General features: G+C 48.4%; 1 protein-coding gene and 1 long non-coding RNA gene across 3 annotated transcripts in view; both read right to left on the bottom strand.

Annotated features, from left to right (window-relative positions):
* Positions 1 to 1,917: 1,917 nt before the first annotated feature.
* On the bottom strand, positions 1,918 to 12,062 carry LOC142020455 (uncharacterized). The gene is made up of 3 exons (XR_012647412.1): positions 11,728 to 12,062; positions 11,163 to 11,286; positions 1,918 to 2,167 (listed from the first exon to the last, which is right to left on the bottom strand). It is a non-coding gene; the product is annotated as an uncharacterized LOC142020455 (long non-coding RNA).
* A 1,753-nt stretch (positions 12,063 to 13,815) lies between these two features.
* LOC142020429 (apolipoprotein L6-like) overlaps positions 13,816 to 27,169 on the bottom strand; it is a 32,133-nt gene continuing 18,779 nt past the window's right edge. Inside the window, exons 4-7 of one of the 2 annotated variants that reach the window (XR_012647405.1) lie at positions 26,559 to 26,666; positions 26,280 to 26,430; positions 17,079 to 18,979; positions 13,816 to 13,849 (exon numbers count right to left, since the gene is read on the bottom strand). Coding sequence is in view for 1 of the 2 variants with exons in the window: in XM_075008241.1 (XP_074864342.1) it covers positions 18,091 to 18,979; positions 26,280 to 26,430; positions 26,559 to 26,580 (1,062 nt within the window). In the remaining variant the exon portion in view is untranslated. Of the gene's footprint in view, positions 13,850 to 17,040; positions 18,980 to 26,279; positions 26,431 to 26,558; positions 26,667 to 27,169 lie in introns of those variants that run through there. The other variant, XM_075008241.1, reaches the window with a different exon arrangement.

Here is a 27,169-nt window from a genome sequence, read left to right as displayed (position 1 = left end):
CTGAGATCTAGGTATTACGAGAATACATTGGTCTGGGGCTATGTCTACACTAGCACCACCCCCCTTTTAAAGGGGGATGCTAATGAGATGCTGCATATTCATTACAGCATCTCATTAACATATCCCAAAGTGGCCCATTAGCATTCCCCCTTTCAAAAGGGGGGTGCTAGTGTAGACAAAGCCTGGGTCTATATGCAAAGAGGCCCGTTGAAGTCAGGCTACGTATTAGTCTACAAGCTATGCACAACCACCACCCAGGCAGGCACAGACACTTGGAAGTGCGTGAACCATCTTAACACACTGGTGAAACTCACACCCACCATGCACACAGTTCAAACTGTTAACAGATAATGGTTTAAACATCTGACACTAAAATGGAAAGAAAAATGAGAGCTATGTCAGAATATGTTTCAGAACACAAGTAACTGAAAGTTTTAAAAAAAAAACACACACACACACACACAACAACTACCCATAAACAGGAGAAAAAGATGAAGGTAGGTGTATGAATTACAAATGGTGTGGCCCAATCATTAAATGTAAATATTTGTCAGCTAAGAGTTCTAAGTCTCAACCATAAACTCTGTATTCAAAGGAAGTTTTATTCGAGAATTAGATACATATTGTTTTTCTTAAACTCAGAGGTGACGTTGTGGTTTGAGCTTTCAGTTCTGAAGGAAACCGCGCTGCTGAATGGGATTCACAGCATGACTCTACCGAATAGCACTCCTATCTTTTTGTCCACCAAAATAAACCCCAATATTTATCCAGTAAAATTACAAGCAGATTTTTACCTGGTTTTGTTGCTGCAGTAACAAACACTAATTCCCAGGGGTTTGATTTTTGGGGGGGTGGGCAGGAGGGGGTGTCACAAAATAAAACAAGAATATGAAGGGTTCTGGATATACAGAAGGTCAGACAGGATGGTCTAGGGGTGCCTTCTGGCCAGGGGATCCAACAGACATGATGGGCCCCTGGGCAAGGTAGAGGGCAGCAGTGGGCCTGCTTCTGGCCTTAAATGCAATGCTTCTGAGACTATGCCTACATGTAAACCATTCCTGAAGCACAGCTGCACAGTTTCTACAGCTGTAGACACTGCAGAGACTGAGGTTCTCCCTTTATGAAGTTAATACACCTCCCCAAGAGGCAGCAGCTAAGTCAATGGAACTGTTCTTTCATCAGCTTAACATTGGCTCCACTGTGGGTTATGGTGGCTTAATTCTGTCTCTCAGGGCCATGGATTTTTCCAATTATGCCAATGTACCTTTTTAGTGTAAATATTCTCTCTGTAAAATTGCATTATGTTGCAACCTTCCAGCAAGAGCATTTATGTTTTTTAAAAAGCCTAACTTCCCTGTGTGCATGACATTAACAATATATTTACACACAAAAGTTTGCCATGTCCAAATACTCCACAAACAAGGTGTGCAGCAATCTGATTGCCTCAAGTTTCATTTTCAGATTCTCAGCTATTTTTCTTATTTCAGCTTCAGCCTCTCCCTCACCGCTCTCAGTTAAATGCATGAAATCCTCCTTAATTACGTAGGCTTTGCATATGAGGGCTGATGTTGCTATTCCAGCATTTATTGCTTGGGTGACTTTGGATGCAGCAGGTGAGGTTTCAGTGAAATCACTTTTCATCTCCTTAGACTGTCTATTTGTTTTAGTGATGCTGCTTCCTTCTGTAGAGGGGTTCGCTTTTTGAGTCGATTCCCTTAACTTTCTAATATTGCTACATAATCCATAGGCTGAACCACCAACAGAAATTAAATCATCTTGATTGAACACGGCCTCAGTCTGACAATGTTCTAACTCACAGTCGTCTTCATTGGACGTTTTCAGATACTTCAGACTGTTTTCATATTTCTGTTGCAGCTCGCCAATTTTATTCTTTACCTTGACGTTATTACACCCTTTGTACAGAACTCTGCAAATATTTGCAACATCAGCTACTATCTCCACACCACGACTGAGACGGCTATGACGATTTACTAGATTACATATGCCTGAAGCAAGACTCACAGTGTTTGCTGCAATACTTATTTTGTTGCAATTCTTATGGACCTCGTTGTTGTTTACCATTTCCTCAAGGCATTTTATACAGCTCTCCAGTTCCTTTCTTTGCTCAGGAAACTGCTTCAGAAAGTCGATGATAGTTTCTTTATTCCTGTTGGGTGGCAAAGTTATATTTTTATATTTGGTGCCACAGGGTCAGTTAACACTTGAGAACTGCTAAAAAGGTAAAGGCATGGCTGGAACAATCAATTATGAAAATACAGAAGGGTTGAATGCTGGCTACCTATGAACAGTAAGTGCTCCAATGAAAATCTGCTCTATTCAGGTTCTTCTGCCACAACCCTCACCTTCTATGAATATGATGATGTTGGAATGAGAGATGATAAACTGCAGACATAGCTATAGCTGTAGCTAATGCTGTAGCTATTCAGGGTGGGGTGGGGTGGGGTGGCAGGTTGCAATTTTATGAAGCTTCTGCTCCAGGGAGGTATGCTGGAACGATTTGTTTAGTGGGGGTGCTGAGAGCCAATGAACCCTCTGCCTCCTGGCAAGTCCCTCTAAAACTGACCTCAGCCACAGCGCTTACAGGTGAGTCAGTGATGGTCAGGTGATTGGCATGCAATGACTGCAGCCGAACACACTTATTTCAGCGTTACCTTGCCCCTTAGCTGTATTCCCCTGTAGTAAGCTCTTTGGGACACGGACTAACTGCCTACTTATATGTGTGTAAGAAGTAAAAACAGAGCAGGAGCTGTGTTACTCTGCCTTCTATCAAAACAAAAAGTCACCCACGTAGCACTTTAAAGAGTAACAATAATTAGGGAATGAGCTTTCTTGGGACAGACCCACTTCTTCAGACCCTAACCATACCAGCATAGACTCACTATATAAAGCATAGAGGTCCAAAAACTATCATCAAGGTTGTCAAATCAGATAGAAGAGCAGAGAGAGAAGAGTGTGGGTGGGGAAGTAAGTGTTAGGTCAAACATCAAAGTATGTGAAAGACTCGTTAGCATAGGTCAGGTAATTGCCATCCCTGTTCAAACCACATGTTAATGCATCGAATTTGAATATGAATATTAGCTCTGAGCATTCTCACTGTAGGCGGTTGTTAAAGTCTCTTTTCTCCATAACACAAACTCGCAGGTCTTTAACACAATGGCTCACTTCATCAAAGTGCTGGCTGACAGGTTTGTGTGCTTGGAGATTTTTGATGTCTGCTGTATGTCCATCCATCCTTTGGCAAAGAGTGTTTGCAGTTTGCCTCATATACAAAGAGCGTGGGCATTGCTGTCACATGACGGCATATATGATGTTAATAGAAGAACAAGAGAACGTGCCTGTGATTCTGTAATTAACAGGGTTAGGTGCAGTGACAGTCTCTCCAAAGTAGATATGGGGACAAAGTTGGCAATGGGTCTTATTGCAAAGAAAAGTTCCGGGATTAGTATTATTTTGGTATAGCCTGTGCTTGCTAGTGAGAATCCTCATAAGATTGGGAGGTTGTCTATAGGAAAGAACAGGCCTGTCACCTAGGGCCTTCTGGGTTGTGGCATCTTGATTTAGGATAGGCTATAGGTCTTTAATGATGCGTTGCAATGGTTTGGGTTGGGGGCTGTGGATAATGACTAGTGGTGTTCTGTTATTGGCTTTTTTGGGCCTATCTTGGAGTAGTTGGTTTCTGCGTATTCATCTGGCCTGTGTATTTTTTTTTAAACTTTTCCCGGTGGGTAATTAAGGTTTATGAATGCTTGTAGTTTTTGGTCTTTGTCAATAGTATCAGAGCACATGCGATTGTACTTCAGGGCTTGACTGTAAACAATGGATCGCATGATGTGTGCAGGATGGAAGCTAGAAGCATGTAGGTAAGTATAGCTGTCAGTGGGCCATCAGTGATGTGTATTGTAGTGTCCAGGAAGCATCTCTGTTGTGTGGAGTGGTCAAGGCTATAGTTAATGGTGGGTTGCAGATTGTTAAAGTCTCTGTAGAATTCTTCTAGTCTCTTTACCATGGGTCCAAATTATAAAGACGTCACTGACATATCAAAAGTAAAGGAGGGGTAATAGGGGGACAAGAGCTGAGGCATCATTGTTCCAAGTCAGCCAAAAATATTAGCATATTGTGGGGTCATGGGGGTGCCCATATCAGTGCCACTAATCTGGAAGAATAAGTTGTCCCCAAATCAGAAATCATTGTGGATGAGAAAAAAATTACATTGGTTGGAACAGGAGGCAGCCAGACAACTCTCCAACTCCACATTTTATAGACATTTCTCCTCTGATCCAGCTTTTGAAAGTCAAAAGAACTACACCATCTACTTACGGAACTACCTGCTTCTACTTGGGACCTTATCCACTCAGACACACCATCCGAGCCCTGACCTGGATTGTTCTATTTACTCCCTAAAATTCACAAACCTGGAAACCCCAGACACCCTATTATTTTGGGTATTGGCATCCTTACTACCGGACTGTCCAGCTGTGTAGACTCCCTCCTCAAACCCTACACCACCAGCACTCATAGCTATCTCCGAGATACCACTGACTTCTTGAGGAAATTACAAAACATCAGAAATCTTCCTGACAATTCCATCCTTGCCACCATGGACGTAGAGGCTCCCTACACTAATATTCCACATGAAGATGGACCACTAGCGATCAGAAATACCATCCCTGATGTTACCACATCTAATCTGGTATCTGACCTATGTAACTTTGTTCTCACCCACAATTCTCTCTGATTTGGGGACAATTTATACCTCCAGATTAGTGGCACTGCTATGGGCACCCACATGGCCCCACAATATGACTGATTTGGAACAACGATTCCTCAGCTGTCATCTCCTATTACCTCTTCTTCACTTACAATACGTCAATGACATCTTTATCATTTGGACCCACGGTAAAGAGACTCTAGAAGAATTCCATAGAGACTTTAGTAATCTGTACCCCACCATCAACTTTAGCCTTGACCACTCCACATGAGATACACATTTCCTGGACACTACAGTACAAAATCACTGACGGCCAGAGCAATACTACTGCCTACAGGAAACTCACTGACTGCTACACTTACCTTCATGCTTCTAGCTTCCATCCTGCACACACCACATGATCCATTGTTCACAGTCAAGCCCTGAGATACAATTGCATGTGCTCTGATCCTACTGACAGAGACCAAAAACTACAAGATCTCTACTACACATTCATAAACCTTAATTACCCACCATGAGAAGTAAAAAAACAAATCGACAGGGCCAGATGAATATGCAGAAACCAACTACTCCAAGATAGGCTCAAAAAAGCCAATAGCAGAATACCACTTGTTATTACCTACAAACCCCAACTCAAACCACTGCAACACATCATTAAAGACCTACAACCTATCCTAAATCATGACACCACTGCAGAAGGCCCTAGGTGACAGGCCTGTTCTTTCCTATAGACAACATACTTTGATGTTTGACCTAACACTTACTTCCCCACCCCACATCCGGCTGCCTCTGTTTTCCTATCTGATTTGCCAACCTTGATAACAAATTTTCTGGTTTGTCAACCTTGATGATAATTTTTGGACCTTTGTGCTTTCTATTTTGAGTCCGTTCTGGTATGGCTATGATCCGAAGAAGTGGGTCTGTCCCATGAAAGCTCATCACCTCATAAGTTATTTTCCTAGTCTTTAAAGTGCTACATAACTGATTTTTTGTTTTGATGTGTAAGAAGGACATGAAGGAATGCTGGCATTCCAGCTTGCTGGGATAGGAAAGAAACCCCGGGCCTGTGTGTATAAACACAATTTGTTCCCTGCTAGATCAGTGGTTCTCAAACTTTTCGGCATCATGCTCCCTTTTTGATTTTTGAGAAACCCCCACATGCCCCCATCTCCTCTTTACCATCATCCAACCCCCCTTTAACAAAAAATTCTATTTGTAATTTGAAATAAACACAAAAGCTTGATATAAAAATGTTATTTAAAATTAAAAACAAACACAAATAATTTTTCTTGGCCCCTTATGGTTGCCTGGTTCAGCCCCAGCTGGCCAGCTACCTGAGCCCCATGCCAGTCATTAGAGCTGCCCACGCCAGCTGCCCACCCACCTGAGACCTGCACTGCCAGAGCTGCCCACCCAAGCCCTATGCCTCCAAGGCCAGCCACCCCCTTGCCTGCCAGCTGCCGGGGCCAGCCATCTACCTGCCTACGGGCTGCCTGAGCCCCACGCTGCCAGGACCAGATGTCCACCCACTGGCCACCCACCCCAGCTACAGGCCAGCTGCCTGAGAGGCCCGCCCAAGCCCCATATTGCCAGGACCAGTTGCCCACCTGCCATCCCAAGCTGCTCAAGCCCCATGCTGCTAGGGCCAGCCACCCAAGCCCTGCTCTGCCAGGGCCAGTCGCTTGAGCGCCACACATCCCACAAGCTGGCTGGCCACCTGAGCCCCGCAAGCCGCCCACCTGAGCCCCTTTCCTACCCTCCTACAAAGCCAGGTACCCCCAGCCTCCCATCTAACCCCATCCTCCTCCTGCTCCCCACCAACCCACACTCACTCTCATTTGCAGAAGGCAGCCAGCTCCATGTGAGTCTTTGCCAGCTGCCTGCTTTTTATAGCGGCTGCGCTGGGTCACACACGTAAAATGGCAGGGGCTGAGAGCTGGAAGCAAAGGCTGGATCTTTCTTCAAGTGGGAGGATGATGGCGGGGGGCTGAGTCACTTCACGTCCTCCCCCCGGAATTTCTTCACACCCCCCCGGCATGCCCCCCAGTTTGGGAAACCATGTGCTAGATATTCAACTGATGCAGCGGTGTTTCACCTATTATAATAATTGCAGAACCTCAAACTATGTTAATGCTAAACACAGGCATTGTGAAATGTGACCACCAATGCTTGCACTCACTGCGGCAATACAGAAACCACAAACACATTTTTTCCCAAAGGAAAGAGAGACGCTCAGTTTAAGCAACCGTGGAACAACAAGGGACCCTTGCCAGAAATCTGCAAAATGGAAGGAGGAGGGTCAGACTCTGCCCTCCAGGCCTGAGAGGTTCAGCCAGTTTCTCCCCACTGTTCAACGACACAGCTAAAAACAGGTTCCATGAGGAATCTTCTTTTACTCCCATGGATGCTGGGCACTTCTTGTGGCTGGCCTGTGCTTTGGGCCAGGAGCTGAAATCACTGAGCTTTACCCACAGCCAAATCCACCATAAGCTAGTGGAAGTAATGAGCAGTTGTCCAGTGGGAGCAGCGCAAAAGCAGTGGTACAAATGAACAGCCAGCACATGGTGGCAGTGGAGAGCAGGTGAATGACCTGCTCGGGATGGGAGGCGAGTGCTGCAGAGGCAACTCTGAACTCTGGGTCTGCCCTGACCAAGGGAAACAACTGTGAGAGGGATACAGAGAAATGGTGGGCATGTGAAGGGGAGGGACATTTGGGTTGCCCGGCTTCAGAACCTAACCGAAAGGGGACATGGCCCAACCTACTTGGAATCAGACTTTTACTCATGGTTTGTTTGTGAACTCTGTTTGTGGTGTCTTCCCAAATTAATTTCAAGCTACTTTCCTCCTTTTTAATTAAAAAAGAAGTTTTGTTTTGTTTTTCCCTACACTCAGACACTGCTTGCGAGCGGGGAAGTACTGTCCCTCAGAGGCACACAAAGGAGTGCAGGAATTTCTTAGGTTACTAGGGAGGAGCTCAAGCCAGGCCTGTGCTGGATGGAGAGGAAACCCCAAGAAACTGAACCTGGTGCTGGCTGCATCTGGCAGAAGGGTTACATGTGTGCCCTATATTTAGTGTGCTGGAAAGCCCCAACCTGGCCTGTTCTGGCTAGACCACGGTTTCCCCAAACTAGGGGGCATTGCCCACCTGGGGACAGCATCATTCCCTTCACCTGAAGAAAGATCTGGCCTTTGCTTCTGGCTCTTGGGCCCTGCCACTTTACATGGGTGACCTGGTGCAGCTGCTATAAAAAACAGGGAGCCAGCAAAGACCCATGTGGAGCTGGCTGCCTTCTGCAAATGAGAGTGAGTGTGGGCTGCAGGGTAGGAGGAGGAGGAGGAGGATGGGGTTAGATGGGGTCTGGGAATGCCTGGCTTTGTGGGAGGGCAGGGGAGAAGCTCGGGTGGGCAGCTCACAGACCTCATCATAGGGCTCAGATGGTCACCCAGTTTGTGGGACTTGTGGGGCTCAGGTGGCTGGCCCCAGCGACACGGGGCTTGGGATGGCGAGTGGGTGGCTAGCCCTGGCAGCGTGGGGCTTGGGCAGGCGGCTGGTTCCAGCAGCATGGGGCTCAGGCAGCTGGCTGGCCGGCCCTGGCAGTGCAGGGCTTGGGCAGGCAGTTCTGGCAGCACAGGTGGAGGCTGGCATGGGGCTCAGGAACACCAGGCAACTACAAGGGGCCAAGAAAAATTTATGCTTATTTTTAATTTTAAATAACATTTTTATATCAAGCTTTTGTGTTTATTTTAAATTATGAATTGAATTTGTTAAAGGGGGGTTGGATGATGGTAAAGAAGTGGTGTCGGAGGCGTTAGGGTTTCTCAAAAGTCTAAAGTGGGGGGCATGATGCCAAAAAGTTTGGGAACCCCTGGTCTAGATGCTACAACAATAGTAATGATTGCAGATCTGGTGGCAAAGCTCCAGCCATGCCCTGTGGGTCCTGCGCTTCTGGGTGGTTATTGTAAACCTCAGAGGCTGGCTGTGACCCTCCACACTGCCTCTCTTCTTTTTCTGGGGGCCAGAATCACAGCTTACTGAGCCATCCTCACCATTGGCACACTCAAAGGATTAGGGTGAAACCCCTCTATAATCCTGGCCTCCACTTTCTGGGAGCAGATCTTATGTGGTATGGGGAAGGTTGGAGGGAAGCCCAAGCCCACTCACAACTGAGGGTTTCTAGTCCAGGGACCTAGTTTGGCAACTGTGGGTTTTTCCCTCAGCCCCACTACAGCAGCCTTTTCCCTGGGTCACTTCCCCAAATGTTCCCTTAGTACCTGAGCAAATCATTCCTCCATCTGCGCTCCAACAATCACTTCCCCCTTGCCTTCCCCTCTTCTTACCTGAGGGGAAACCTTTAAAAGTAGCCCAGGGGGCCTTACTTGGTTGCAGGTGCCTGATTAGCCTGCTGCTACAAGCTAGCTCTTAAGTAGCCTCAGGTGCCTGCCTGCCTTGATTACATGGCAACAGGGTCTGACAGTTTATTCAGGGAACAGAAAAGCACCCACCCAGCTCCTGGTATATCTGCCCTCCAGGAAACTCTGGTGGAGGTCCGTAGTGGTCCTGATGTGCAAATGGGTCATCCGACCTGGGTATAAGGGCGAAAGACTAATCGAACCAAACTATTGCAGCTAGGTGCCCTGCGTGGGTCATACTCTCGTCATGTGGGTGAGGAGGGGTTGAGCCAAGCAGCTTCCTCCTCCCTACCAGCAGACAACACGGAATCAGCAGCCGGATGAACAGGAGAGTGAAGTTACCTGCTCTACCAGGGTTCTGTAGACCGAGACAACCACTGGCACGTTAACGCTGAGGAGCTGTTGAGCCCAGAAGTTTGACTGAGGTGGCTGAACAGCCAGACTCTGCATGCGTAGCAGTCTGTGCCTGGGCACCCAGCCTACGCCAGCTCCTTGTTTGGAGTGGGGGAGTCAACTTCCAGCCTCAGCAACAGGAGATGTTGCCTCTCAGTTGTTCTCTGCAGGATGCAGGTTGGGGGCAGGGGAGTGGTAAACTCCATTTGCTCCTCAACAGAAGCGCCCAGTCCCCTGGCAACTAGTGGTCCCGAAATAACTTGGCTACTTGAGGCAATGCCCAAGGACAGAGGCTTTTAAAAAGCAAGTGACCTGATTTTAGCTACTGCAATGGCTCTAGGCGAGTACCTCTTTCAACACTGTGCGCCCTCTCGTGGCCCTCCACGTGTGCTATGTTTCAGAAGCCTCGAGACACCAGCCAGAGCAGCGGTTTGCGTGACTAGACCTGGCATGTGTGCGCATGTTTGTAAATGCGGTTAGTGAAGACCAAGCTGTGGGTGCCTGTGTTGTTTTCTTCACATTGTTATTGTGTGAGGAGAAAAAGCTGCAGCATCTACATTTATCGAGGTGGGAATCAGAGTCTGATATTCCTTGAGGAGGCCATTTAGGGGCCTGGGGCAAATAGATTAAAACAATCTAAAACAAAAACCCAAACCTGTCAGGGTAGGTGCTTGGTCCTGCCGAGAGGACTGGATTCGATCACCACTTGAGGTCCCTTCCTGCTCTATGAGATATCTATGTATGGTGGGGAAGCACTGTTGGGATCTATTCTGAAGCACTTTGAAAAGTCCCTGGAGGCAAATACATTCAAATGAAAGCTGAGTTCAGGCTGAATGTGTAACAGTTGTGAGAGACAGGAACTGCCAGGTTAGAGCACGCCCTACACATCCATCTACAGTAGTTCAGTGCCAAGGCTCTGACAGCTGCCAGCACCAGGTGCTTCAGATGAAGTAGGCAGCTATTGTAACATGTCCCTAGGAAAATTTCCTCCTAAACCACAATACTCAGAGCTTGACCTGTGTCCTGAAGCTTGAGAGTGGAACGTCTTTCTTTTGTAACTGCAACCCAGAGAGAACAACAAGAAGTCTTGTGGCACCTTATAGACCAACAGATAGATATTTTGGAGCGTAAACTTTCATGGGCAAAGACCACAAAATATGTGTTAGTCTATAAGGTGCCACAAGACTTCTTGTTCTCGAAGCTACAGACTAACACGGCTACCTCTCTGATACTTGCGACCCAGAGAGTCTCTCACTCCCCAGAGGAAGGAATCTGACTTGGAATAACATTTGTGGACCTTGTGAGTGTGTATAATAGGCTTAAAAATACAAATCCTAGGACCTAGTACTCAGAAGCCCTGCTAATGCTAGGGAAATTTTCTAAAATATTTCCACTCTGTCCAATGTCAGCTCAGCTTCACAGATGGTAGCAACAGTGAGAACCCCAGCTCGGCCCTGACACAGCTGACTCTAGTGTTGTGTCATGTAATCTGAATCTTTTCACAGACTGTGCACCTATGCATAGAACTAGACTTTCACATAACCTGGAAGCGGGAAGTAAATTAAAGCAGATGAACTGGTTAAGTTTTGTTAGTGAAAATTCTGAATGAACCAAAATTTCTGGGCATTACCTCTCAAGATATAGCAACGCCTGCTCCAATAGCCTCACATCTCGAGCACGAAAGTCACTGAAAAACTGCTCCTTCAGCAGTCTCTTCAGATGCTCTGATATTTCAAGGTTGACATCAAGATTTTCTAAATCAAATTTAAAATAATTAAACTAAGTATTGCCTGGTATTCCGCATGAGTGTCAAATTAAGGGGCAGGAAGCTACAGGTAGTGGTTCATGCACTGTAGTAAGGTGTTGGGAGATTAGAACTCAGTTCTATGTCCTGGTCCTTCAGCCCCTGCACTACCAAGGCTTGAAAAAGCTCCTCATAATCATGAAGAAGACCCAGATTTGGTTTCCAGCCTTTCTCACTGTAGGACCATTGTAATTGGGAGTGTTCTATAGGTCACACGGGTGACTGTAATTAGGGCCCCAATAGTCTGTCATGGCCAATTGGGTAATGAGAGAGGAAAGGATGAAATCCTGGCCTTGAAAGGGCATTTTAAGTGTGATGCACTAGTTCTGAACCATGAAAAACAGACCGTGAGATTGAGAAAAGTCCTGAGCTGTAGCAGACATCTAGATACCTTCAGAAATACTGGATGCTCCTGAAGACATCTCGGAGGAAATAACCCTCTGCATCTTCTCTGTTGAGCCCTTCTGGAGTCTCTTGTTAAAGGAGGCGGACACAATGGAGACAGATGTCGTTGTTTGGGATGACTCAGAGTCTAGTCCCTAATGGTAACAGGTGCCCGTATTACAAGACTACCTGTGGAGTCAAAATTGGCATGAGCTCTCTTTTGGTGATAGCCTCAGGGACTCCAGGGGCAACGTGCCCACTCCCACCCCTGAGAGATGGAGCTCTCCTGCTGTAAGCCCTGTTGCCCATAGTGCTGTCAATGGAAGAATTCTTCTGTCAACAAAGGACACAGCTGGGAGAGCAAAGCGGACTGGGCCGCTCTGTTTCCTCCCATTGCCAGTCAGCGCAGGGTGGGCCTGATTCTTGCTGCCATTGCCAGCACCCTCACCCCCTCCCCCTCCAATGCCCCAGGCTCCGTTGCTCAGGGGAAGGGACATGGCAGAATGTGGCAGGCAGGGGTGGAGCAGAGATGGGGAGAAGTGGGGTTGAGGGCGGAGCAGGGAATTTTTCTGTCTCCCCGCTATGGCTCCCAAAGGATAGCCCAGCCTGTGGGTCATGTGCCCTCTTCCCATTTGCTGCTTGGCTGGTACTGAGTAGGCACACACAGACTGAGCACGCTCAGTAACATCTACTGAAGCTGCTGCCCTCACTTTGCCCCCTACTCTCAGCAGGTAGGAGTTGGCTCTGAGTGCGAACATATCTGAGTACCTTCCCAAGCAGTGGGGCTGACAGCCACCATGGGCCCCAGGGCGAGGTGGGAGGGGGGCCTGGTTCCAGGCCCGTGAAGGGACAGGGCCAAGGGAAGAAGGGTCACGGTGAATGGTAGCCACGCTTAGTGCCACTGGGGCCATGGCATTGGGCCCCCAACAGCTGCACAGAGCAGCCCTTCAGGCATTTTAAGGGGCCCGAGCTCCAGCTGCCCCCTCCTCTGCTGACGTAGCAGCAGTGGTGGCCAGAGCTCCGGGCCCCTTTGAAAGCCTGGACCCTGGGGCAACTACCCCTTTGGCCCTCCCCTCGTGGGCAAGCCCATTTCCAAGACCTGAGGGAGAGCTGTCTGTAGCTCAAAAGCTTGTCTCCTTCACCAACAGACCTTGATCCAATAAGAGAGATTACCTTGCCTCTCAAGTTAGTTATTCTGCCTTAATCTGGCAAATGTCAGAAAGAAATGACATTTGACTGAAACATAAGGTTGTTCTCTGTGTGTGGAAAGCAGAGCAGTAATAAATCTTCAGTGTTCTGCAGAAATCAAATCAGTCACATTTCCGGCTTGGACTCTCATCTGCAGATGCTAGATGAAGCACGAGAAAATATCACGAGGAACAATCTTGCACCAGCAAAGCACTGGAGAGGAATGGACTCCGTTACCTTACCTAGAGCTTTTTCATCTGTAATTCCTTTGCTCCCTTAATTTAAAAAATGGCCCATTTAAAGTGCTCTGGGCTGCTAGCTGTCTTGGACTCAGAAATTCAATTTAACAGCTCATGTTCAGAGTCTTGACAATGTGTCCTGCCTCTGACAACTATGTGGGTTGGGTTCAAGAGCACATGAAAATAAGGAAGGTTAAGTTAATATTAACAGTGCTGTATTAGGCTGATGTAATTCGATTGCCGTGACCATCAGAAAGAGCCCATCGTAAGTTTTCTAGAGCAAATAGTTTACTTTTTTTTGGGAATTCCAACTAAACTGCATTATTGTAACTGCTCACAAGGTGGACTGGAACCTGAGACCCCTAGAGCTTAGTGCAGGAGCTGCTATAGTTTGAGCTAAAAGCCAGCTGCCTGACCTAAGGCTGTGTGGGAGACTCATTCTTTCTCTGTGTAAGTGGTCTACGTACCACTGTATGGGACAGTGAACCACACCTAGGGGTATGGGTTACAAATACAATTTGCCACCAGGAGGCAAAGCAATAGCACCTGACTCAATAAATATGGAAAATCTAAATCAGTAGTTCAAATGAAATCCTGTTACACTTACCTCTCAGGGTGCCCCTCGTTTATCTGTGTAATTCTTCGTATGTCTTTCCCTGTTGACTGAGGCATAGGCTGTGCTGTGCAACGACAAACAGGAAGCTTTGAACAGAAAGTGAAAATGAGAAATAAGTCAGATAGAAACCAAAAGCAAATCTGATGGGGCTTTTTACTGTGTATTTGGCAAGGCTAAATTAAACTCTTGGGGCAATGGTTAACAACTTTTCATCAAATGCAGAAAGCCTGTCTGTAGCAAAAAAGCTCATACCTAGGTTGAGTATGAAACTCCTGGGCACCTCTTGCTACTGTAACAGCCTATTGGCCAGAGCTAGGGTGAGTGAAGACTGGCACATAAGCCAATTTTCAGAAACAAGAGAGGCAGGAATCCAGCCTGGCCCCTCCTCTTCCATGCAGCCGTGAGCTTGCTCAAAGCTGTACTGCTTGTGGATTAACAAAAGACCAGCTGATGCTGCCACCCACCTAAATGATGAAGTTCTATATCTTCATTTATTAATGAAGAAGCTGTTGTAAGTTGGAATGTTAGTGACTTTAAAAGGTATCATCAGCACTCGGAGCGTGCATAGAGGTGAAAAGATCAAATTTCAGCACTCCATCTCCAAAAGGTTGCTGACCCCTGGGTGGGAGAGTCTGAGCTAGAGCTTTGGCATGGTGGTCCCGTCCAAAAACGGTAATGAGAGCCAGCTGAGCAGGCCCAGGGGCTGATAGTTGGCAGCTGTGAGCTTCCTGAGCAGAGGGTTATATAAGGCAGCTGGCCTTGTCAAGGAAGGGAAGGGTGGGCTTGGGTTCTTGCTCTTGTGCAGATGGAGGGGTTGGTGGTACAGCCTGGTAGCCCCTTGTTTGGAACTGGGAGAAGCTAGTTTGGGTAACCGAAGAGGGTACTTTGACCAAGAATAGCAACACAGACAGCAGTGGGACTTGTTATGCATAGTAAGAGTACAAGTGCCTGCAACTGTTGTAGTTTCTGCCTAGTTTATGGACAGAACAGGAGCTTGAGTAGGACAGTTATACACCCAGTTCAACATTCAACTAGCAGGCAGCACCCTAATCCTTTTTGAATCCAGTACAGGAGAGGGAAGGAGCAGGTCGCTGAAGGACCTGGTTCAGAAGAGAGCTGGGGGCTCTTCAGAGAAGTTCAGGCAGCTTGAGAGCTGAGTTTAGAACCTGTAGGCTGGAGAGCTGGATTAAATTGCTCCCTGTGGCTGGCAAGGGATGAGCACTAGCTGCAAAGGGTGCATCAGGTGAAGAGGTTACACCAAGACTTTCCTTTACCACTTGGTACCAGGCTGCCCTGGGCCTTGGGGACTCTGAGTTACTCAGTTCATCATTTATCACTTTTTGTCTGTGACTTAAAAAAATGTGCTGTGGGTCTTTGGCCCATACTTCTGCAGCTCCCTGTTATTGCAGGGACTGGGTTATCACTCAGGGCTAGAGATAAGAAAACCCTGTGGTCGGAGCTCCTGGTGTGCTCACCCCCAGGGTGATAGCAGATACTTTGTGCTCAGAGGTTCAGAGTGATACTGTGATCTGCACTGTGGCTGGCAAAGTACAGCTTACACTTGGGGCGGCTGTTATCATCTGATCCATCTCTGTTTACCGAGCTGGGGGTGGTGTGGACAAGTGCTGAATCGGGATGATTCAGCTTCAGAGGGTCTTGATGCAATAGTACGTGCCAGTGTTGCCATTTCTTTAAGCCTTGCATTTGTATCAGTACGCGAGACCCTTCCATTGTCACCATGACCTAGCTGTCGTGCCCCTTGCTTTGACACTGCATGGAAATCTCTGTTGCAGACATTAAGTCGGTTGGTCTTAGCATGAAAAGAACTTTCATGCATTTTTCTGAGAACAGCCACCAGATGGGTTCAGCTTGTGCCAGGGGCTGGAAGTTTGAACTATAGCGGACGTATCTGCAGCAATGTAACCAGCGGCGCTAACGCTGTGATGTCCCCAGGGGTTCAGGACTCTAACTCTGCTCAAGGTTCTGCCCCAACTCCACCTCTTCTCCCAAGCCACCATCCCTCCGCCTGTCCCCACTCCTCCCTCTCCCCCCCAGCACCTCCTACATGCCATGGGACAGCTGATCACCAGCAGGCTGGGGGGAAGGCACAGCCTAATGGGATGGAAGGCACTGGGGAGCAGTGGGAGGAGCTGAACTGTGGGGCTGCCAGTGGGTACTAAGGAGCCACTATATTGTCTCTGCATGCTCCAGCACTGGCATGCTCACAAAGTCTGCACCCAGGGGTATAGGGCTTGAATATGCAGCTGCTGGATCAGTTATTAGTGTCTTTGTCTCATGTAGCAGCAACATCCTTCCATCTCACACAATTGGCTTACAAACAAGGCTGGGGAAGTGCGGTAGGTGTGAGGCTCATGTGCACAAGACTGGGGACATGTTAGGCAAGTGATGCGAAAAGTGCCGATGCAAAACCTCAAGAAAGCCCAGAGTCAGTTCATGGCAGCCAAGTGAGACTGGGGCAAGAATGGGAGATGACAGGGGACATGGTAATTTGGAGGAGGCAGGCTTGGGAGGTCAGAGCGCAGAATGGTTGAGACATGCGCGCACACACACACAGGAGCTCAGTTCTCCAATGGGTCCGAGGCACAAAGTTTTGGGAGTTTGGATCCAGGCAGGCCTGCTGGCAGGAATTCTGGGCCCAAGGGCAGAACAATCAATGGTTGCTCCCATTTCTCATCCAGAGCCACAAGCCTGTCCAGTGAAACCCCAAGTGACCCTGTGGTTGGTCACAGTCAGGGGCCTCATCTCCTACTTGCTGGAGGATCCTTGACCAGCCACAGCCCTGGCTGTCTCCCACCTGTGGAGAGGAGCCTCAGGCCAGCTGCAGCTGTGCCTTCCCCACGCCCACTCCTCCCAGACCCAAGCCAGTGGTGTTTGTTACTCAATTACTAACAGGATGATTCAGGGCATCACAGGTTCTGAATAAACAAAATGTTGTTCTGCAGCATCCATCTCCTGCTCCTGTCATCAAATTTCAAACACAGGAGGGACTGAATAGACTATTAATCTCTTTGAACTGTCCAGTGTAGTGCTTGATGTATTACCCATGCAAATTTCTTTATTCCTTCCACAATCCAGGGACACACACCTTTACCCAATCCCAAGAGCTCAAGGTGTGACCCTGTTAATTTAAACTCCCACCCTTACCCAATTCCTAGGGCTCAGGGTGTAATTCCCTGCTGGTATGCAGGATCAGTGCCACTGGAAAAGCCTTACACAGTAATATTCTTATTCTCTCTTTATTTACAAATTGCCAAGAAATCAGAATACATGCTAAGCACACAGTATCATGCTCACCAGTCCTGATAAAAGCAAGCAGACTTCCATTGTTGGGACAGACAAAGTCAGCCTCTGGCTGCTGGTTGCTCCACCTCAGGGTTTGGCAGTTCTGGTCTTGGGCAGGGGGTGAGTCTGCCCAGGTTTCTCTCTCCTTCTCGCTGTCTTTCATCTTTCCACACTCCTCCTGTTTTCCTTCCTGAACTCCAGTTTAAGTAGCGAAACTTGAGTCCTGCTTCAAGTATCAGAGGGGTAGCCCTGTTAGTCTGGATCTGCAAAAGCTTTCATGGGCAAAGACCCACTTCGTCAGATTGAGGTAGTGGAAATTTGCAGAGGCAGGTATAAATAGGCAGGCCAGAGCAAGGCTGGAGATAATGAGGTTAACTCAGTCAGGGAGGGGCTTAGTCCTATTTAGCTCTACTTTGACTAATTATTTTAGCATAATTTTACTAACCAATCATATCCTACTGTAGCAGAACTACCTAACTAATCAAACCCCACCACCTTAATTGATTTACATCTAGCAAAATTATACAGTAGACAGAAACCATTACAAACCAGAGATCATACAGAAAACAGTAGAAAAGTGAGGACAATCATCCTAGAATGGAGATTCCACAACCTCAGTTATTGATAAGTAGTTTCTTGCCAGACGAAATGCTGTTAACTAAGTTTCCTTTATGCATCTTGAGATTTGCTTTCTTTATCTGGTGACTGTGGGTGGCATTAGAATGTGGGGTATCTGCCTGATGTGACACTATTGTAATGAAATTTAGATGGAATGTGAGTGTGTGACCTGTAGCTCTACAGTTCATGGAGCAGAGGAGCTCCAGGACACTCAATATAGTTATAGGAAAAAAAAAACATATGTTACATGGTTAGAGGCTTTTGGCCAAAATGAAGCTGGAAGCTCCTTGTTAGCTAGCAGCCAGCGTAGCTTTTGGGGGTTTTGACTTCCCATGGTAATCTCCCCTCCCACTGTGATTTGATGGTTCTTCTGGCCCATGGCTGGAAATGGGAACTTGTATCTTATCTATTTGTACACCATGGCTTTCAGCACCTCATACAGCTCACTGAGATTCTGAAGGTCCTTCTCAAGTTGGCCAATGTTTTCTCTTAAGTCTGCTGCAGCCTTCATCTTAGCCCCTGCAGCTAGATGGATGGAGTCTTTCACAAGGCTGTAGGCATCTAACAGGACAAAAGCAGCTGCTGCTGTGGCACCAAGTACCCTGGCACTTTTGGACATGGCAAAGGCAGTTCCTACAAGGGGCTTTTGCACTTGCTTGGCCCCCTTTAAGACCTGGCCTCTGCTCCCAGCTGCGGTGAGTCGTTTTGCTAAGGTCTGCAACCCAGAGTTAGCTTTCACTACTCTGAGTGCTTTTACGTTGACTTCCATCCGCCTCACACTGTCGATTACCGCCCCAGGAATTTTCCGTGTGGTGGAAAGGGCATGTTTCAGCTGATCGCCCTGGGCCTCACTCTTTGAGGAGAGCGTGGGTCTGGAATCTACTTCATCAGAGCTGGTCAGGGCTTGCAGGTTGCTTTTGCATGTCACCAGCAGGTCATTGGCTTTGTGACTTTCCTTTGAATTGCTGAAATCCTCATAGAGGTTTGCAGAAATGCCAGTTGCTGCTGCTGCAGCCCCTAAGCCTATCCCAGTCGCTGTGAGAGCCAAACTTCCCCCTAATGTCAACGGCACTAAGGCCAGCCCAAGGATGGACAGAATGCCGGAAACCAAGCTCGTGGATGTTGCTGCTATGTTGGCAATTGTGCACTTCTTATGGGTGTCATCAATTTTGTCTGCTATCTCCTTGAGGCACCGGATGCACTTCTCTATCTCCTCTCTCTGCCAAGGGAACTTCTCCAGAAAGATGGAGATGTCGTCACTGGCACTTTCTTCCGAAGGGACAATTCCTTCAGACCTGTTAGAAGCCAAAGGTGTGTTTTGGTCACTGCAACAAACCTTACACTTGTGCTGAGAAAAGACACTGTTAAAATGGCCCCTTGCACCAGGAAAGAGATCTGCTGAGAAAGAAGGGGGCATCTCAGAGGCTATGTCTACACTTCAGTGAGTTTTTGGCATTATTTCCAGTGCTTTTTTGAAAAAAAAGGGAGGAGCCAGTAATCATCTGGCTCTCTACCCTCCTTCTTTCTGCCACCCGTGAGGGTTCCTGTGGCTAGGGCTGCTGAGGTACCTGTACTCAGTACCGGCAAGTACTAGCACAGAACGTCCCCCACTGCTTATTTCAGCTTTCCGATGTCTAAATGAGTGCCATTTTCCAATGTTACTTAGCAGCCACAGCATTGCACAATGGAGAGTTCTCATTTACAGCCACAGTTCACAGCCATTGCACTAGAAGGCTTCACCTGAACCAGTAATAGCTGTGCTTTATTCCCACACATATTCCTTTTCGACTTTGAAGTGGGTAAGGGGAAGGGGATTGGCAAAAGTCATTTGCAGAGCTGGACTAATTGGAGGGTGTAGTGAGCCACTGTGGCCTCCCGCTGACTCAGAGGCAGAGGAGGCTGCGCAGAACCCCAGTGGCCTGCCCCTCAGAGGGTGGGGCCTAGAGCCAGAACCCCAGTGGGCCGCCCCTCAGAGGGTGGGGCCTAGAGCCAGAAGGGCCAAGGGCGGAGCTCGGGACCCGTTAAAGCCTGGGCCTCCAGGCAGGGAGGAAGCGCCTTCGCGAGCTCCCCGGCGCCAGGGGCAGAGGGCCCACTGCTGCCTGACCGGACCGGAGGAGCAAGCCCCCAGCGGCGCAGGCCAGCCACGGATCCAGATGCCCCAGGGGACCTACCTGGACTTCCCAGACCTGCCAGGACCCTCAAGCTGGTGGAGACCTCCCGCCTTGGAGGAAACCCCGGGCCCTGCCAGACCGACGAGGGCTAGTATCCACAAGGCCCCAGGAGCAGCCTGCCCCGGAGCTCTGGCGGGCCCCTGCAGCCCCCAGGCCCAGGACTGCCTCGGGCCCACCGTGCTACTGCTGCCGGACTACCCCAATGATGTGGAGATGACCGACTGGCCGGAGCCCCCAAAGGTGGATGACCTGGAGGAAGCTGACCCCATGGGACCCCCGACCAGATGGACTGGGACCTTCCCCCAGCGGAGGTGGAGGTAGGAAGTGGCCCAGGGAACGCTGCACCAGAACCCACGGTGGTGTGTTGCGGCCTGGATCCCCACCGCCGTGGTCGCGTGTAAGCGACCCACAGGGCCCCGGGCTGGGTCGCAGTGGAGTGGGAGGGCCTGCGACCCCCTACGCCCCTCCTTCACAGGGTAAGCCCTTGCTGGGCTTGTTCCCCAAACCCTTGTGCTGCTGCCCTGCCCCAAACTGAGGGCTGGGCCGGGCTTGTACGATAAACTGTGAACTGCTGCCTGCCCTGAAGTAAGGGCTGGGCCTGTGTTGTAACCCTTTTTGTTGCGGCACCGCCCTGAGCCAAGGGCTGGGCCTCCCAGGACCACCGGTGTGGCTGCAGTCCCCTCCGGAGCTACAGGCACTGCCCTAGCCCCAGACTCCTACAGAGGGAAAAGCCCTCTTACCTTGAATTACCCTGCTTGGCTGAGTTAATGCTTTGTGGGTTTTTTTTTTTTTTTTGGGATAAAACAGGGTTTTTCAAAACAAACAAACAAAACACTGTAGACAAGCCCAGTCTCAGTGACCATATTATATGACTTATGCAGAAACTGGTTGTACTAATGGCTGAGCTACTACACTGGGACGTGGGAGACACCTGGTTCTAAGTTTGGCTCTGCTGTTCACCAGCTAGGTGACCTTGGGCAAATCGCCTCCCCTTTGCACTGCTGTCTGCCCCACTGCCCTTTGCCTTGAACGTGATCTCTGTGGGGCAGGGACTGTCTCCTAGCCTCTGTGATCCAGTGCCTGGCACAGCAGAACCTCAATCTTGGTTGGAATTTCTAGCCTCCATTCAAATAATAATCACATGGGCAGCCTTGTAAGCTCAGCTTGGCACCTGAATAGTATCCCTGGACTAGCCTACGCTAAAAATTAGATGGACCCAGCAACCCTGCTCTGGGGTGTGAAAAATCCACCCCCTTGTGCAATATAGTTACGCCAACCTAAATCCCCCTATAGGGTGTGCTAGGTTGACGGAAGACTTATTCCATCATCTAAACTATTGCTTCTCAAGGAGGTGGATTACAGTAACAGGACAGCTTCTCCCCTCCCTGTAATAGGTGCCACACTGAAGCACCTGCAGCGTTTTGAGTGTAAAGCTAGCCTCTATATCTTAGGCACTAGTCTGTCCCCACTGCCATACTGAGTGCCTCCTATGCTTATGCATCACCAGGACAATTTCCCTACCTTTTGATATTCGCAAGAATGAGACACATCCAGCTTAATTTGCTTCATCAACTCATCCTACTAGTGAAAGGTAACTTCCTTTATTTTTACGTCCCCCTTCTGCCCCCCACACCTCTGCTCTTTGCTATATAAGCCCTGGATTCTGTTTTTCCACTCAACTTTCATCTGGAGAAGTGAGTTTTAATCATGGCAGCTCATGATGTAACACGTGTTAATCTCGAAGGTGCCACAGCTTGTTTTTTGTGAAACTACAGACTAACATGGCTACCCCCGAGGCTATTAATATATTTGCCATGTTTACACACCCATGAAAAAAAAAGGCAGTACTATTATCCCCATTTTACAGATGGAGAACTGAGACAGTGTGGCTCACTCAAGGTCATACAGGCAGTCTTTAGCAGAGTAGGGAATTGAGCCCAGGTCAGGCACCTAACCACTGGACCATTCTGTGTGTGTTAGCACCACACTAAATGTTCTTCAGATACAAGTTGAACCTCTGTAGTCCAGCACCTTTGAGACCTGACTGGTGGTGGAGGAGAGAAGTTGCCAGACCGCCAGAGGTCAATGTTGTCTAGCACATTACCAACGCTTCTGCTGCTTATTGGGCTCTGAGAAGATATTTAAGGGTAAATTAAAGCTAAATAACAGTAAGTCAGGATTGGTGGCTGCAATCAAACTTTATGGGACCACAGGAAGTGTGGCCACACCCAGAATAGGCGCTACTTGACTGCTTTTTGTTTTGATAGTGTATAGACTAGCACGGCTTCTTCTCTGTTATTATCCAGGATAGGTGGTGTGACAAAGTCAGTACTATTCCTGGGCCGCTGGCTTCTATTCAGTCCATTGGGACCACTTAAGGGTCCAGTTGCCCTCACTGGGGTGAGGGGTGGTCTGGAGGGATCCTGGCCCCCACCCACTCATCCCAGGTTCCAGCCCAGGGACCCTGTTCAGCTACCAGTAGGAGGAGCTGACTCACTTAGCCCTTGGCACAGCAGCTCTCCTCCCTGGGCCACTTCCCCAGACGATTCCCCCGGTACCTTCTCCAGCTGGGTCCTTACCCTTGATCTGTAGAAGCTCCCACTCTCCCACTGTGATCTCTGGTGTTCCTGCTGCTCTCCTCTGCTCCTCTCAAACCTGTTCTTTCCCACTACTCCTTGTGACTCTGCTCACCTCTCACACCCTCCCTGCCCTTCCCCCTGCAAAGGGTTTTTAAAGGCCTCTTATTGGCCCAGTCATTGGGGCCAGCTGGCCCCAGCTAGGCTGAGCCATCTCCCACCCAGCTGCCTGTGATTGTCCTGCAGGCCCTTCTGTTTGTTTGGGCTCCCTCTGAGGGGCCCTCTACCCCGGGCCTGCCACAGTGCTCATCTGGAAGGTTTTTCAATACAAGAGCTGGGACCCAAAATTGAGTCACAAGAATGTTTCAAAAGGCCACAAGGCAGCTCCTATAGCTCTTGTCCCATATGGCTGGCAGGGCTCACCTCCCTGCTCCCAGCACTGCAGCCTCTGGGGTAGCAGCGCCACTCAGGTCTGGCCCAGCCGTCACAAGTGGTGGGATGACTCGCGTGACTGGAGCGCTGTCATGAAAGGGTACAAACTGTTCAGGAAGAACAGGCAAGGGAGACAAGGAGGAAGGGTTGCACTATATGTAAGAGAGCACTAGGATTGCTTGGAACTCCAGTCCATAGAGGGAGAAAAGCCTGTTGAGAATCTGTGGGTCAAGCTTAGTGGTGTAGGCAACACTGGATATGTGGTGGTTGGTGTCTGCTACAGGCCGCCAAATCAGGATGATGAGGTAGATGAGGCTTTTTTGGGACAACTGAGAGAAGTTTCCGCATCGCAGGCTCTCGTTATCATGGGGGACTTTAATTACCCTGACATCTGTTGGGAGACCAATACGGTGGTACCCAAGCAGCCCAGGAAGTTTCTGGAGAATGTTGGGGATCGCTTCTTGGTACAAGTGCCAAAGGTCCTGACCAGAGGTCGTGCGCGGCTCAACCTGCTGCTTACAAACGGGGAGGAACTAATAGGGAAGGTAGAGGTGGGTGACAACTTGGGATGCAGTGATCATGAGATGGTAGACTTCAGGATCCTGACCAAAGGAAGGAAAGAGAGCAGTAAGTTACACGTCTTGGACTTCAGAAAAGCAGACTTTGACTCCTTCAGGAACCTGATGGGCAGAATCCCCTGGGATGCCACCATGAAGGGAAAAGGAGCTCAGGAAAACTGGCAGTATTTTAAAGGAACCCTATTGAAGGTGCAGAAAGAAACTGTCCCGATATGCAGCAAGAGAAGTAAATATGGTAGGGGACCACTGGCTTACTGGGGAAATCCTTGGAAAACTAAGACACAGAAAGGGAGCTTACAAAAAGTGGAAACTGGGACAGATGTCTAGGGAGGGATATAAATGTATAGCTCAAGAATGTAGTGCAGTTATCAGGAAGGCAAAAGCGCAACTGGAATTGCGCTTTGCGAGGAATGTGAAGGATAACAAGAAAAGTTTCTACAGGCATGTTAGCAAGAAGGTGGTGATCAGAGAGGGCTTGGGGCCCCTACTGGATGAGGGAGGTAACCTAGTGACAGATGATGTAGGGAAAACTGAAGTACTTAATGCTTTCTTTGCCTCTGTCTTCACGGACAAAGACAGCTCCCAGACTAATGTGATAAGTGATGCACTGTGGGATGAAGGTAGACAGCCTTTGGTGGGGAAAGAACAGGTTAGGAGCTATCTAAAGCTAAATGTACATAAATCGATGAGCCTGGACCTAATTCATCCTAGAGTTCTGAGGGAGCTGGCATATGTTGTTGACGAGCCCTTGGCCGTTATATTTGAAAAGTCATGGAGATCAGGAGAGATCCCGCATGATTGGAAAAAGGCAAATGTAGTGCCCATCTTTAAAAAAAGGGAAGAAGGATGATCCAGGGAACTATAGGCTGGTCACTCTTACATCAGTCCCTGGAAAAGTTGTGGAGGGGCTCCTCAAGGAAGTCATTTTGAGGCACTTGGAGGAGGGGAAAGTGATCAGGAATAGTCAGCATGGATTCATGAAGGGCAAGTCAGGCCTGACCAATCTGCTTGTTTGTACAATGAGATAAGTGACTCTGTGGATAGGGGAAAATCAATGGCTGTGGTTTATCTTGACGTTAGCAAAGCTTTTGATACGGTCTCCAACAATATTTTTGTCAGCAAGTTAAAGGAATGTGGATTGGATAAATGGACGGTAAGATGGATAGAAAGCTGACTAGAAGGTCGGGCCCAGTGGGCAGTGATCAATGGCTCAATGTCAGGATGGTGGTCGGTTTCTAGTGGAGTGCCCCAAGGTTCGGTTCTGGGTCCTGTTCTGTTCAACATATTTATCAATGACCTGGATGAGGGGTTGGATTGCACCCTCAGCAAGTTTGCACATGAGGGGGAGAGGTAGATAAGCTGGAGGGCAGGGATAGGGTGCAGAGTGACAAACAGGAAGACTGGGCTGCAAGAAATCTGATGAGGTTCAATAAGAACAAGTTCAGAGTCCTGCACTTGGGCCGGAAGAATCCCAAGCATTGTTACAGCCTGGGGTCCGACTGGCTTAGTAGGAGTTCTGCAGAAAAGGACCTGGGAGTTGTAGTGGACGAGAAGCTGGACATGAGTCAACAGTGTGCCATTGTAGCCAAGAAGTCTAATGGCGTATTAGGTTGCATCAAGATGAACATTGCCAGTAGATCCAGAGAACTGATTATTCCTCTTTATTCAGCTTTGAGGCCGCATCTGGAGTACTGTGTCCAGTTCTGGGCCCTCAGTTATAGGAAGGATGTGGACACACTGGAGAGGGTCCAGTGCAGGGTGACCAAAATGATTAGGGGGCTGGAGCATATGACCTATGAAGAAAGGTTGAGGTAACTGGGTCTGTTTAGTCTGCAGAAGAGAAGAGTGAGGGGGACTTGATAACAGCCTTCAACTTACTGAAGGGAGGCTGCAAAGAGGCTGGAGAGAGGCTGTTCACAGTGGTCACGGATGGCAGAACACAGAACAATGGTCTCAAGTTGCGGTTGAGAAGATCCAGGTTGAACATGAGGAAAAACCTTTTCACTAGGAGGGTGGTGAAGCATTGGAATTGTCTACCCAGGGGAGCAGCGGAGTCTCCATCCCTGGAGGTGTTTAAGTCTTGCCTCGACAAAGCTCTGGCTGGGCTGATCTGATGGGTTTGGTCCTGTCTAGGGTGGGGGCTGGACTTGATGGCTTTTTTAGGTCTCTTCTAGCTCTATTGTTCTATGATCCTGTGAGTCTATGAAGTCTGGGTTGGCCAAATATGAGTGAGTGGCACTATACCCATAAGCTAGTTGGCAACTCCATTCCCACCAATCTGGTGCAGTCACAGGGGTGGGGCCAAACCTGAATGCTGGTGTGACCCCAGCAATTGCAATGCTTGGGGTGTGCTAAGGCCAATCTGCCCCACAACACAGGAACTGCAGGAGCTGCCACTGTGGGGTGAGAGCCAGGCAGAAAAACCACCCCAGGTCTCAGACAATTTTCTGGGTCATGACCAAGCACAGACATTTACAAACTGTTCCTGAGCCCAAACCAGTTGAGGCCCGCTGCTCTAAGGTATATGGGGTCCTTCTCTTGGGCACTCTTGGGTCACCTTCTGTTCATCTCTCTTTCTCTGCTTAGTGATGAAGCTTATCCTTTCCCAGGACTGATCCTGCTGGCAGAGAGCCTTTTCTGTTTTGTGAGTCCCCAGCATGACTAATAAATCTGAAATTGTTTACTGGTAACAAACACAATGGAGGCAACGCCCAGGACTGTCATGGGGAAAGGGACCTGCCTGGGTGCTGTTCAGTTGAGGGTCAGGTGTTATCAGAAGTCAGCTGACCAGCCTCTGCACTAGAGAATTCTCCTTTGACCAACATTTCTCTTGCTTACCTCTCAAGGTCCATCACGTCCTGCAACAGTTCCTTGTAGTTCAACTCTTCAGGAAACAAGCTTTGAAGCTCCTCACTGTGTATTTTCTCCTGCAAAAGCTCTGAGATCTCCAGGCTGCTGTCATATTGCAAATCGTAGTCACCAATGTTTTCTACGATTAAAAACATCATCAGACTGGAGTGTCTTCAGACCCCCTTTTAAAAACATGCATGCCTTTCCATTTCTGAATCACGACTATTGAAGGAAAGCAAAATAGCACAGGGACAGGAGCAGAGATACCTTCCAATGTTCTGGAGGCCATCTTACTGGGTGAAAATACCAGGTGCAAGTTCTGTGACTTTGTTTATGTTTCAGTCTTTCCACACCTGTAATGCAGTGAATTCCACCCTGGTAAAGGGAAGAGAAGGAGGGAAACTTGGTTCAATAAATCAATAGATGAAGCAAGTATCGCATGTGGAATATGTTTAATGAGAAGGCAGGATCCCATTTTAGTTTGCTAGTGGAATATGACCCGCCATAACAAAATCACCATCAGGCTGTCACAAATTCTCCCTTTTGCTGGCAGCCTCAGCTGTCAATGTCACTAACAACTTGAAACCTGTAATGCTTTTATTGGTAATTTGCAATCAGTTGGTTATACAGAGGATTGATGTTACTGCTCTTAATAACCTATGTGTTAAATATCCCTGTAAATTTAAAATTACTCTTCCTGGCTTGAAGCGAGGCTAATCTGTGAAACAGGCACTTAGATTGAGCCAGAGGTCTGCAAACACAGAGCTGTATTTTGCTAAATGGAGTAATAATTGAATATATATTACCTCTGACTGTAAACTCTGCCTATGAGTAAAGAGGCCAAAAAGAAGCTAATAACAAAATCTGTAGACCTCGCT

The sequence above is a fragment of the Carettochelys insculpta genome, chromosome 1 (genome assembly GCF_033958435.1).
Source record: "Carettochelys insculpta isolate YL-2023 chromosome 1, ASM3395843v1, whole genome shotgun sequence".
NCBI classification, from domain to species: Eukaryota; Metazoa; Chordata; order Testudines; family Carettochelyidae; genus Carettochelys; species Carettochelys insculpta.
This window is presented reverse-complemented; position numbering and strand designations above follow the sequence as displayed.